The sequence below is a fragment of the Mixophyes fleayi genome, chromosome 12 (assembly GCF_038048845.1).
Source record: "Mixophyes fleayi isolate aMixFle1 chromosome 12, aMixFle1.hap1, whole genome shotgun sequence".
Classification (NCBI taxonomy): domain Eukaryota; kingdom Metazoa; phylum Chordata; class Amphibia; order Anura; family Limnodynastidae; genus Mixophyes; species Mixophyes fleayi.
The window spans coordinates 9,556,866-9,571,226 of record NC_134413.1 but is presented as its reverse complement, the minus strand read 5'-3'; the positions used below and the strand labels follow the sequence as shown (position 1 = coordinate 9,571,226).

The 14,361-nt window shown below is 41.5% G+C and overlaps 1 protein-coding gene across 2 annotated transcripts in view; it reads right to left on the bottom strand.

Moving 5' to 3' along the window:
* Positions 1-10,142, bottom strand: part of PPP2R5C (protein phosphatase 2 regulatory subunit B'gamma) — a 61,176-nt gene extending 51,034 nt beyond the window's left edge. Inside the window, exons 1-3 of one of the 2 annotated variants that reach the window (XM_075192176.1) lie at positions 9,964-10,142; positions 8,290-8,355; positions 6,541-6,700 (exon numbers count right to left, since the gene is read on the bottom strand). In XM_075192176.1, coding sequence (XP_075048277.1) covers positions 6,541-6,700; positions 8,290-8,355; positions 9,964-9,990 — 253 coding nt within the window. In that variant the 5' untranslated portion in view covers positions 9,991-10,142. The remainder of the gene's footprint in view (positions 1-6,540; positions 6,701-8,289; positions 8,356-9,963) is intronic. The other variant, XM_075192175.1, reaches the window with a different exon arrangement.
* Positions 10,143-14,361: the final 4,219 nt, after the last annotated feature.

Here is a 14,361-nt window from a genome sequence, read left to right as displayed (position 1 = left end):
AATGACATTCAAAGTAGCTGGGTACATGCCATGCCCAGATGTAGACACACCATGCACTAGTAATGTTGGCCATACACGGGCGGGTCCTGCCGCATGGCAGAAGAGCCAAATGCAGGGATCAGTGTTAATTGTGGTTAAACTTTAGGAATACTTTGGTTGCAGGAACTCCTATACATTTAAACACTCTTCTCCACTGTCAGCCAACAAGGGGGTCCGTCATAAATCCCCAGGCATCCAGTGCTCAGAGGGGGGGCAGCCCTGTCCCCCTAATGGTGGCAATCTTTTTATACAGCAGAGACAATATGTAGTCTATACCCAGGTTTTACAGGACAAAAATACAGTCCAAAAAGAAAAAAAAAAGAAAAAAACACCAAAAACCAAACTTTATTAACTTTATTCCATCCTCGTTAAAATAATGCCAGTTTTGACCGCCTGAATTATTAACTGGTGGTATAAAGGAGCAGCATCATATTTCCCTTTAAGTATAAACTGTCCACAGAAACAAAACACAGTCTCTTCCATTATGGATACAGGAACCTATGGAGGACTGACTGATAAAAATCTGCATTGCTGGTACAAGGGCCCTTCCAGGCTCAGTAAATGTAGCATATATTCTCCAATACAACTGTTCACACTGGGGATTCAAAACCACATCATCTATTTATTTATAATTGGACAAATGATGCAGCGATGAGAACAGATCATATGAGATAGAGGACTTTAAAAAAAACAAAAAACAAACAAACAAGAAAATGCTTAATTTTGTGTGAATTAAACTCTTGCATAAGAATTCCACAATAAGTGAAATGATCCTTTCATAGACCACAAGAGGGCATTCAGCATACATTGAAAGACAAGGAGTATAAAAAGGCTCCGCAAGCCACAATCACAGGTGATTATTGCCGAATGCATCATGTGACTTTAGTAATAGCACCTCTAATAAAGCTGGCCACACACTCTGTGGGGGCCCATAGGATCACTTCACACAATAAAAACACACAGTGGAATCAACATTCATGTGGGCAGCACGGTGGCTAAGTGGTTAGCACTTCTGCCTCACAGAGCTGAGGTCATGAGTTCAATTCCCGACCATGGCCTTATCTGTGTGGAGTTTGTATGTTCTCCACGTGTTTGCTCCGGTTTCCTCCCACACTCCAAAAACATACTAGCAGGTTAATTGGCTTCTATCAAAAATAGACGTGTGTGTGTATGTTAGGGAATTTAGACTGTAAGCTCCAATGGGGCAGGGACTGATGTGAATGTGTTCTCTGTACAGCGCTGTGGAATCAGTGGCGCTATATAAATAAATGGTGATGATGATGTTCTCTAACCGCACAGCATTTATCACAGGTAGGGCTCATGTAGACAGACATTATATAGACACGCCTCTCCCGTGTTTCCTTATCACGTGTTCAAGAATGCAGCGCTGCCAAATTTATTTCCATTTGTCACATATCTTAAAGGTTTGGTACATGTTATTCTCTAGTTACAAACCATATAAAAAAAAAATAAAAGAAGTGTGCATAGAACTGTGCTCAACTAGTAACCGTTTACATACAGATAGTCCAAATAAGACGACTCAGGGAAAGTAACGTTGTACTGCGGCAGGTGAACCTACCAGATTGGGGAGAACTGGGATCACAGGTAACTGATATCATGCAATAATCTATAACTTCTGGAAACAAGACCGTAAATTTAGGTAGTTATCCTTTAGTAATTAAGCAATCACAGAAGACTTGACTTCATTTACCAGCTGCCAAGAATTTCCATTACTATTCAAATGTATTTTCTATCATTGTACCAAGAACAATACAACTCCCACCCAGAATTGCAGAAACTCATTCACACCAGTATAAAGCATGTGCTTATCACCTACATACATAGGTATAAGTAATTCAAACATGGGGTTATGAAGTTCAGCATTTCTATTTATTTTAGTTTCACTTTAAGCAGCATCGGTAAAGCTGCATCCAATGAGATCAATATAATTTATAACAAAAGGTGATGTGAGTATAGTACAGCTATAAGCCCAAGTACTGGGATTTGTCCAGACCTGCTCGCAATGTATCACTTGGTAATGACAAGCAAACAATTACGGAATAATGCAAATAAAAACAAAACAAACAATACGATGCATTACAGAAGGGAGATGATTTGTACAGGACATTCCTTCTCTGCCATTAAATTCTGTTTCTACACGATTGCTCATAGATAGGTCACTGGACTTCACTGTTGCAGCAAAAATGCCAGAAACAAGACAGGTTGTCTGTGCAGAATTAAGGCTCCGACTAAAGGGTTTTACTTTAACTCAACACATTTATATCACTTTAAGGAGCTAAACATGGCTCTGTATGATTGGCGGTGAGAATTTATAAAGTAAACTCCAGAGGGGCAGGGACAAACATGAATGATTACAAAATATCTTTAAAGTGCTGCAATAGGATGGGCTGTATATAAATATATATTACTGTAGCTGTATAGAAAAATATGTACTTTTAATTCATATTCCTACCAACCAATAGAAAGAAATAGATAATAAATATTTATACCCATTAGGGAAAAAAGGAACTTGCAGCTTTCAATTAAAAATCATCCAACTGTGCAGCCCCGCAGGGGGGAATGATGGGTTTAGTGACTGACTGCAGTCTGTAGGTCAATGCTAAATCCTGCAACACGGAGCATCATTAATAGATGGAAAATCAGATACAAATCAGGGAGCTGTGAATAAACTGTAGAAGATCACTTCTCTATGTTTGTAAGTGTACTGACATACACAGATTTTTATAGAGAACACCCATATTTCTGAGCCAGCATTAAGGCTATACCCAGACAGTTCCCCCTTGGAAAATGCCACAGGCTTCTAGCACTCAGACTGTGTCCGGTAGAGTAGAAAGTGAGGAGTCCATTTATGTTCGGCATGAACTAGTCACATTATAAAAGAGAAACATTCATAGGTGCTTAAGCGCTCAGTGCAGTGATTTAAGATGCATTTAAGGAGCATGTCTTAAGCGTCAACATGCATCTGAGCGTAGCCTAAAAATGTAGTCATGTCAACGTGCACATCTCTCAGAATACAGGGACAAGAATCGCACACTCACCGACATGCATGTGCTGAAGGAGAAAACAGGAGAAGCAGTCACTATATTCTCCTACGCTATTCTCTTACACATATCCAAACTAATGCAGAGCAGACACATGACGTTCCACGTGCCGAACAGTCTGTGGAAACCGGCTAACCAGGACAAACAGAGGGTCAAAATGCGTAACCTGATTGTAGGGTCCCCGTTGAACCTTGTCCACCAAAGACCACATATACGTGTCCATATTTTCACATCTGCCAAGACCACAGCAGATCAACACATTCTTAACACAGATCAGATTGTTTTGGCCTCTCACAAATCAACACATTGATTTCAGGTTAGTCTAAAATGAACAAGCCAATCAAGAATTGCAGAGCGTGTGGGCAGCACTATATAGGGTGTGGAGGTCATGACATGCTCCCTGACTTACAAGCAAAATTTCATTTTCCAATAAAGTTTCTATAGGAGCCACTTTGAACACATATACACTGCCACCTAGTGGGCAATCACTGTGCATCTGAAATGTTTTGTAAAAGTCCCACTTGAGTTTAGAAATAAAGATTCAATTAGTAAAACGCATTTACTTTAATCACCGCCATCTATTATATGAATCAACAGCTGCATTCACTTTTGCTCAAATGCTGTTGGAAATGCCAGATACAGGCGTGGAAAACGCCAACGTGATATACAAAATTATTTTGAAACCATTATGTGTCAGAACATATTTAACAGGCACTCTATAGAGCCTGCCTATAATGTTGCATGGTGTTACATCAAGACGACGTCACTAGGACATAAGACAGAACAACTATTTGCAAGGATACAGGATAAAATAAATTAAATGAAAAAAAAAAGAGAAAGAGAAAACCACACTGATGGCTGCTTCACACACACAAATCAATAATGGCTTTAATTATATGGTTTTTAATGCACTTTAACAAGCAACACATTGTACTGGTAAACACTACATTAGTTTTACAAAACAACGGTGGAAACAAGCCAACAAGAAATTATTCAGCCTATTTTTCATGCACTTTAATGCGAAATAACAGTGGATACATGTAAATGAGCCCTGAAAAACTGAAGCAAGGTCTACAGGCACACAGACCATGCCTTGGATTTGTTGCAGTGAAGGGTAGTAAGATATTAGTTCTCTAGTAATTATAGCCCTTTGCTGCACGCATTTATTGGATGATGTCACAAGGCCACATGGGTGGTTCTAGGAGAGACAGGGCAAATTTAATAAGCTTTGTTGATATAGCATAATGAAAGGGGAAACAAATTATCTGGCAGATTGTCAATTTAAGTCCCAAGCCAGTTGTGAAATGACTGCATCCGTCACAATCAAATTAACAAAGTAAAGAGGTTTCACATTGTGTGTTTCTCCTTCATCGTAGTAAAAGCAATAAACTCACTTAACATCCCCTGTAACTTATGTTGTTCATTAGCTATTGGAGTTACTGGCAGATATAACGCAACACAAGTACATTCAATGACCAGCACTGTATGTAGCAATGATGATACAGTTTACACATATTTCAGTTCAGTGGTTTACTCACAGCCCTGACTCGCAGTGACTGCCTCGATTGGTATTTCTCAAATACGCAATGAAGACACCACAAATGTCACTTATAAAGTGTGCGCTCAGTCACTACTGTGGTGCCAAGTAGGTGGAAGCCACATTGTTGTGTTGTTGCAATAGGTTGTGAATTATAAAGGCCTCTAAAATTTAAAACAACACTTACTGCAAAATGAGAAGTCATCTTCTAATAGTCACATATTTGAAAGTTCCCAAACCTGGACAGAACTTGGGATTTAATATATCGTATACATTTGCTGTGCAATAAAGTTAAGAGGTGAGCACACACCCGGATCCCCTAAGATACAATTAGTGCAGTTATCCCACCAATTCCAACATGGGAACCTAAACATATTGTACTCTTTGAGACAATTTTAGACGGAGGGGCTAGTTAGTGTATTTATTTGCACCACACAACCACAATATTAACTCAAATATCTTCGGTCACCACCAAAAACGTTCATAAGTGTATTTGTGAAAGTTATTAGTAACTCCTTTATATGAGCAAAATTGTATTTTGCATTTAGTGAACCCTTACGGAAGTCTGCATACAATACAAAATGATATATGAACCAGTACAATAAAAATAGGATTCACGTCTCACCCAGCGAACCATTTGTCTGCATATTTACAAGTATAGTAAGAGAAAGGACTACAGCAGCTATAGATATGAATAGAAAAGACATTCAAAGGTGCAATCATTAAACACATATAGTCCGCTTACACAGTGCTACCAAGAGATTTTACAAAACATCCCCATAGACATAGGAGCCCTTTGTTTTTTTCAGAAATAAGTTACAAAACACTGTTTTAAAAAAAATAATTGTACTCCAATACAAATGTTAGATATAACAGGGACATAGCAATGTCATTTGCACATCAAGTAACTCTTTAATTGCAGCAGTGACCATATGTTTCAAAAGGTGCAGTAGGAAACATAGTATAATATAACAGCAGCTTTGATGAGGCATTTTTGTTCCTGGTGCCTGGCAAGCTAATGTTTTCCATAACATCTCTGCACCAGGTTTCGGCAAACTGCGACTCTACGGTTGTTGCCAAGGCATGCTGGGATTTGTAGTTCCACCGTAGTAGCAGTCATAATTTGCTTAACTCTGCTTCCGTTACTTCAAATTTACGCAAACAATTTAGCAAATGACGCCCTTAAGTACATTAAAATTAGGTTCCAATGTGTTTTGGGGTTTTTTTTTGCAAATGTTTGAGATCATACAGTACTTTCTCTCACAGCCTACAAACCACATCAGGTGTGATGCAGTAAGCAAATTATGGTTCGTTAAAGTTACAACGTTCACTCCAAAACGCCACTAATTACACATAGTATTAGTCAGTACAGTACAATATCCATCCAACTACAAGAAACTAGAGGTTCTGACTAGTTAATACTGTAGGAAAAAAAAGGTTCACTTTAAACTGTACTAGAATCTGATTGGTTGTTATGGGCAGTATCAACTTTTTTTGCAGTAATTGTTACACCAGATTTAAAGATTTCCCCCTATTGGTCTCTGCTGAACGCATGTTACACTTATCCCAGGATAACTTTTATATTGCGCACACTGTTCCATTGAGATATATTACACTAAACATGGCAGCAACTAGATCAGATTCTCTATCTGCTACAAGAACACACATACTCCGAGTGTTGTATACTAACAAAGGTGAAAATGCCCACAGTTCAGTAACCTATCTCAGCCGGACATTAGTTTCACTAGTTCAGCTTGCACTAGATCAGGATTAGGTAACCTGTGACAGAGCTGCAACTCCAAGAACAAATGCTCTAGAGGGCTGCGATAGTCAGTGATCATAGATATATTATGTCACTTTGAAATTATAGTTTAACTCCAATTAAAAATAAAAATAAAATACCTTTAAGAGCCGGCAACTTCTGCAGTTCACGGTTATTGCTCACGTTAAATCTTGAGGAACTCTGTCTCTTCTCTTTCTTTACAACAGCTTGGGGGGTGGGTAACTTGATTTTTGATACCTGAGCTGGTGGGGGTACACTGTTTGCCTTCTTGTTGGACACCTGAAGGAAAGCAAAACCCAAAATAACCAAATAAGAGTGGGTCAAACCTAGAAGATTTACCAAAAAGTACTATAAACTGAAAATCTGCGTTATATGCATTCAAACCTGAAAATAAATTATATATATATATATATATATATATATATATATATATATATACACACACACACATACACATAATAAAATCAGGTGGGATAACATTAAACATTTGACAATATCTTAAACCACTTTTGTAAAAGCACACATATGCAAATATATTTTAATGTGCAAATATTAAAGTCCACAACACCATTTGGCAAGCGCTCTATAAAGTTGCTCCGATACCGGCATGTATACTGGTCAGACAAGTGGAATTGAACTAACAAACACAGCAAAGTCTTTCAGTTTCATTTGAAATTGTATGGTTTTTACGTCTATCAAATACATAATGCTGAAGGCCTAACAAGTTGAAAAGTTAACAGCCGAGTAAACATACTACTATCCATGCAGCGTGGACTAGTCTCTACAGATTCAGGTCATGTTGGTGTGCTACTTCTGATACCATGGATTACCATAGACATAGCTGTAGAGAGTTTGCATACTTGTTGGGTATATACTTTTTACTGCCATCACTCTTGTAGTCCAACTTCTACTGGTGATTCAGTCACTGAAAACACAGCAACAACTTTTTTGCTTGAGCAGCACATTGGTTTTTCACTAGGAACAAAAATGGTTATTTTGACGTGTATCTGACATCAAGCACTTAGAGCTGCATGCCTCAGTGATGTCACTGGTTGTAAATAAACTGCTAGGATGCATGTTCATGGATTGGTCTAGCCCAGGCCTGGCCAACCTGTGACACTACAGTTGTTGTGAATCTTCAAGCCCCAGCATGCTCTGCCAGCTATCTACTGAAAAAGCATGCTGAGGCTTGTAGTTTCACAACACCTGGAGAGTGACCGGTTGGCCAGGCCTGGTCCAAGCCACAGAACGGCTGCCTCCGCTCTGTGGAACTGACTGGTGCACAATACCTTAATCACGTTTTCCTTGATGAAAAATTAATGTGCATCAGCGCCCTTCAAATCAGAAAAGTTGGAGTTAAGTTCGGACCAAATGTTTCAACAGCTTGAGTAGGACTGCAAGAATGATGGGGAGTAATAAGTCTTGTCATCATTCTCACTAGAACGTGACAGACGGGAAGTGTGCTGGATGGGCATAGTATGATTTCAGACGCTCCTGCCCTCTCCATTACCAGATCTGCTTAAAGGAGAACAGTCTATATTTAACAGAACTTTACACATTTCAGATAATTTGATTTACTAGATAACTATGCAAGTGTACCAAAAAAAAAAAAAAAGTTGTTCTATGCTCCTGCCACTCATGAGGGAACATAAAAAAAAACACTTTGAATGCACATTTGGTCCCCCACATTATCTTCTATCTTCACCCCAATTCTGCTGATATCCTATATTACAGCTTCCAGTTTTGTGAGCTGACCACTACGCTAAATGCTTGAGAGCAGTTCAAAGCAAAGTAGGGTACACACTAAATGCCAAGTTATACATTCTTTTCTGTCAAGACTGAAAACGCTACATGCTGCCACAACTCACTTCATGTTCAGGATTTTCTTGCCCTTCTTTTCCACTTTTGCCACTTTTTCCAGCTTTTGGAGGTTCCTTAAATACATGTAAAATATTTTATCAGCAAACTCAGAATCATAACAATAATAAAAAAAACAAAGAAATACATCCCTTCTATTATTACACTTGCATACAACCAATAATGACTGACAGAATACTAAACATTTTCACAGAGTGAGGTCTGGTTTGTTGACCAATAAATCTGTTTGTGTACGGTATTTGCCATAATGGTTCTATAGCAATAAAGCAATATTTAGGGAAAACGACTGCAAGCAAAATGAGTTCAGAAACTATAGAAAAACTCTTTAATATTAGTTTTGTTGACAATGTATGGAGGTCTGTCATTTTTTATAACTAAGCTTACATTGTAAATGGTTCAAAAGGATTTCTCCCTTTCAAAACAGCTTTAACAAACACTACAAATTGCAATAAAGAAATCTTAACTGCTGACAAACAGGCAAATGATGAAATATATTTTTATGAGCAGCTTTGATGCAAGATTGTTTCTAATAAGAAAAATTGTTGCAATGGGAAGATTTAGTGCAATGCTTTATCTTTTAATTTGAGTGTGCACCAGTACCGACCCTCATTTCATCATGTACAACTTGCATGCTGTATTAGAGACATTTCTCAATAAAAACTATAAAAAGGTGGGAGACCTCCAGAATTATTACCAACATACAGACAAAAGCTGGACTTGAAATTGAAAAAGAACATATATTACACTGCAGATTACATTGCATTACATACATTGACACAAGGAGTTTAGAAACCCAGAACGTGATGTCGGTTAAGATGATACCTTAAACTTTATCTGCAATTTTCTATAAGAATATACAGATATCAAGGAAGCACCCAACAGACTGCAACATAAAGTACAATATAAACATATTTTCATGAGACATAAAGTGTCATCTATGTCAGAGCTTATTAACCACTTCCATCAGCCAAAGCTACAGAGCCTATTATTAAAGCCACTGTTTAGTTTCAATATGTCAACAAGCCTCATGTTTTGCAAAGTCTTTTTTAGTTTTAAAGGATTCAGCATTAAGTCAGATTATGGTTTGGTTGCAACATATATACACAGTATGGACAGATCACTCAGTAAAGGCTGTGAGCATGCAGGACATCAACTATTTACAGGGAAGATATATAGTATGAGCCTTGTAAATGTGCCCTAGTTTACATGGCTAAGACTGGTGACACATAGAGGTGATCGTGAAGTTGGTGGCATAAATCCTGCAGTTAGTTCAGAGGAAGAAATGACTCATGCATCACATACATACATATATATATATATATGTATATTACACACACTATAATATATATATATATATATATATATATATATATATATATATATATATATATATAAATTCACACACATACAGATGACAGCAGCAGTGCAGTGGGTGCAGGATGTGACACCCCTCCCCAGTCTGTCACTGGGACCATCACACCCCCTCCTCCAGCAGCTGTCACACACTTCCCCGTAACTTCTGCTACTCCAGCCCCCGGAGGGCTAGGCCCAGAGAGCCCGCTGAGGTACTCCCGGCTGCCGCGCCCCCCTCCCCTCAGCCCCCAGGGCCGCCGCCCACTCTCCAACTCTCGCACAGTCCCGTCAGCGCTCGGCCGGACACTCACTTTCTCCTTCTTGTTTTTATTCGGCATGGCGGCGGCGGCGGCGGCGGCGGCGGCTGCGCTCCTGTGGTGAGGCTGGTGGCTGGCGGTGACACTCACCCCTCCCCCGCCCTCCCGCCTCTCTGACAGCTCCGTCTCCACTCTCTCTCTTCCCAGGCTGCTGCCGCAGCGCCTCACCTCCGGCCGCGGCCCTTCCCCCATTGGCTGCCGAGCGTCACGTGGGCCCCCGAACGTCCCCACAGCGCGCGCCCCTCCCCGCTGGTCCCAGGCACGCCCCCCCCTACCGCTCCCCTATGTCCCAGGCACGCCCCCCTTCCCTCCTCTCCCCAATGTCCCGGACACACCCCTCCCCACTAGTCCGAGGCGCGCCCCCTCCCCCTCCCCCTCCCCCTCCCCCTCCCCCTCCCCCTCCCCCTCCCCCTCCCCGCTGGTCCCAGGCACGCCCCCCTTCCCTCTCCTCCCCAATGTCCCGGACACACCCCTCCCCACTAGTCCGAGGCACGCCCCCTCCCCCGCTGTCCCAGGCACGCCCACTCCCCCGCTGGTCCTAGACACGCCCCCTACACAGAGACACGCCCTCTCCTCTCAGGCTGTAGGAGTGAGAGCGGCCCCGGTCAGCGGAGAGGAGGAGGCGTGGCCAGCAATGTGCCCGGACTGCCTGCGGGCTCCGGAGATTGGAGTCCGCTAGTACTGGGCTGTGATGTGGTAATCATTACGGTAATGTAGAGACGCACAGAGATACTTCAACTACCTGTCACTACCATCATCCTATACTTCTATCACTACCAGCACTATATACTCCTCCTGTCACTACCAGCACTATATACTCCTCCTGTCACTACCAGCACTATATACTCCTCCTGTCACTACCAGCACTATATACTCCTCCTGTCACTACCAGCACTATATACTCCTCCTGTCACTACCAGCACTATATACTCCTCCTGTCACTACCAGCACTATATACTCCTCCTGTCACTGCCAGCACTATATACTCCTCCTGTCACTACCAGCACTATATACTCCTCCTGTCACTGCCAGCACTATATACTCCTCCTATCACTGCCAGCACTATATACTCCTCCTATCAATACCAGCACTATATACTCCTCCTGTCACTACCAGCACTATATACTCCTCCTGTCACTACCAGCACTATATACTCCTCCTGTCACTACCAGCACTATATACTCCTCCTATCACTGCCAGCACTATATACTCCTCCTGTCACTACCAGCACTATATACTCCTCCTGTCACTACCAGCACTATATACTCCTCCTGTCACTGCCAGCACTATATACTCCTCCTGTCACTACCAGCACTATATACTCCTCCTATCACTGCCAGCACTATATACTCCTCCTGTCACTGCCAGCACTATATACTCCTCCTGTCACTGCCAGCACTGTATACTCCTCCTGTCACTACCAGCACTATATACTCCTCCTGTCACTACCAGCACTATATACTCCTCCTGTCACTGCCAGCACTATATACTCCTCCTATCACTGCCAGCACTATATACTCCTCCTGTCACTGCCAGCACTATATACTCCTCCTGTCACTGCCAGCACTATATACTCCTCCTGTCACTACCAGCACTATATACTCCTCCTGTCACTACCAGCACTATATACTCCTCCTGTCACTACCAGCACTATATACTCCTCCTGTCACTACCAGCACTATATACTCCTCCTGTCACTGCCAGCACTATATACTCCTCCTATCAATACCAGCACTATATACTCCTCCTGTCACTACCAGCACCATATACTCCTCCTGTCACTACCAGCACCATATACTCCTCCTGTCACTACCAGCACTATATACTCCTCCTGTCACTACCAGCACTATATACTCCTCCTGTCACTGCCAGCACTATATACTCCTCCTATCAATACCAGCACTATATACTCCTCCTGTCACTACCAGCACTATATACTCCTCCTGTCACTACCAGCACTATATACTCCTCCTGTCACTACCAGCACTATATACTCCTCCTGTCACTACCAGCACTATATACTCCTCCTGTCACTACCAGCACTATATACTCCTCCTGTCACTACCAGCACTATATACTCCTCCTGTCACTGCCAGCACTATATACTCCTCCTGTCACTGCCAGCACTATATACTCCTCCTGTCACTACCAGCACTATATACTCCTCCTGTCACTACCAGCACTATATACTCCTCCTGTCACTACCAGCACTATATACTCCTGTCACTACCAGCACTATATACTCCTCCTGTCACTACCAGCACTATATACTCCTGTCACTACCAGCACTATATACTCTTACTGTCACTACCAGCACTATATACTCCTGTCACTACCAGTACTATATACTCCTCCTGTCACTACCAGCACTATATACTCCTCCTGTCACTACCAGCACTATATACTCCTCCTATCATTTCCAGCACTATATACTCCTCCTGTCACTACCAGCACTATATACTCCTCCTGTTACTACCAGCACTCCCATCATCCTATATTCCTATCACTACTAGCACTCCCATCATCCTATATTCCTATCACTACTAGCACTCCCATCATCCTATATTCCTATCACTACTAGCACTCCCATCATCCTATATTCCTATCACTACCGGCACTCCCATCATCCTTTACTCCCACCCCCCATCATTGTGTATTGTCACACTCCATCTATCGCCTCCTTACCATCCATGTGTCAGCAGTGGTATTTGGGAAGCCCTCCAGCTCTCTGGCCCCATTGGCTTCACAGCAACTGTCATCAGTTACTTGTGTTCATACATAATGCCCGGCTGACACTCTCTTATTCTAATATGTATTCTATATTAAACGCAGCACATTAACACAGCAACAGCTCAGATTATATTGCTCTGACCTCTCGGATGATTCCAGCTCATGCAAGAGTGATGTTTATATAGTTACATATCTGTATTATTCAGGATCAGTCTAACTGCTCCGTTCCCTGGGCTTCTGCCTAAACATACTCATTGTAATCCACCAGCGCCACTCCTATAACTTACATTTTAAATAGCGAAATAGGAATAAAAACATTTTGACCTCACCCACACTTCTGAAAAGTCACTTTGCATTGCTGATCTTGGGACCATTGTGATTGTTGACTTTACAACCTGTCGACATTTTAACCCTGTCGACCTAATGAATCTTCCGACGTTCTGAATATCAACATTACTATTGTCGACATTTCAACTACATCCCCTATTATTACACGTTTAGTGGTGTTTATAACTGTGCTTAATGAGTTCAATGTGCAAAACGTCACGCGGTCACTGTTGATCTTTGGGGTTTTTCTTGCAGCGTTCAGTAGTTGTCAAACGCTCACATTATGTTTCTAGCGCTGTACTACTATGTGACTGACAGCTGCCGCACAAGAGTCTTTGGGCAACGGAAAAGGATATTTTTAAATAAGTCTTAACTGAAATAAGCAGTGTTAGCAGAGGATGCAACAATTGTTTTAGCGGTTCAAATTTATAGCACTTTGGCAAAAAATTAGCACATGGCTAATAAATTAAGTTCCTACTGCAGACATTGCACCTTAGTGTAAAATGTCTTTCTCAAATACAATACTCCTGCTTGCAAGTTATCATCTTTAACTAAAGAGGTTGTCTGCTTTTGGACAACGCATCTGTAAATGCACGCACACTCTAATGTATAGCATGTTTTGACACCTATTGCCCGAGGTAGAGATCTGGCTAGTTCTAAATCATGCTGATATCCCTTTAGCATCAAATGAACTGTCCATAGCCCAGGGTTTCCCAAATCCAGTCCTCAGGGACCTCTAACTGCATGTTTCATCATCATCATTTATTTATATAGCACCAACATATTCCGTAGCGCTGTACAATTGGGAACAAACACAGTAAACTAATAAACTGGGTAAAACAGACAAAGAGGTGAGAGGGCCCTGCTCGCAAGCTTACAATCTATGGGACAATGGGAGTTTAATACATGAGGTTAAATCTACATTTTGCATTTTGGCCCAGCCAGACTGCAAAGGTAAAAGTGACTCGTAAGCTAAATGATCCTGTCACATAACAATGTTGGTCAAGGGGTAGTTGTCTTGTGTGAAATTGTGTAACGGTTGGTAATAGGGTAATATAGTGAGGTTAAGAGGGTGGTTGAGGAATATTATAAGCTTGTCTGAAGAGGTGGGTTTTCAAAGAACGCTTGAAAGTTTGTAGACCAGAGGAGAGTCTTATTGTGCGAGGGAGTGAATTCCATAGAATGGGTGCAGCCCGAAAAAAAAGTCCTGTAACCAGGAATGGGAGGATGTGATGAGGGAGTTGCAGAGTTGGGAGATATTTTGAGACAAGATGTATGTTGGTGCAGCTTTGTTGATGGCCTTGTAGGTTAGTAAAAGTATTTTATATTGGATTC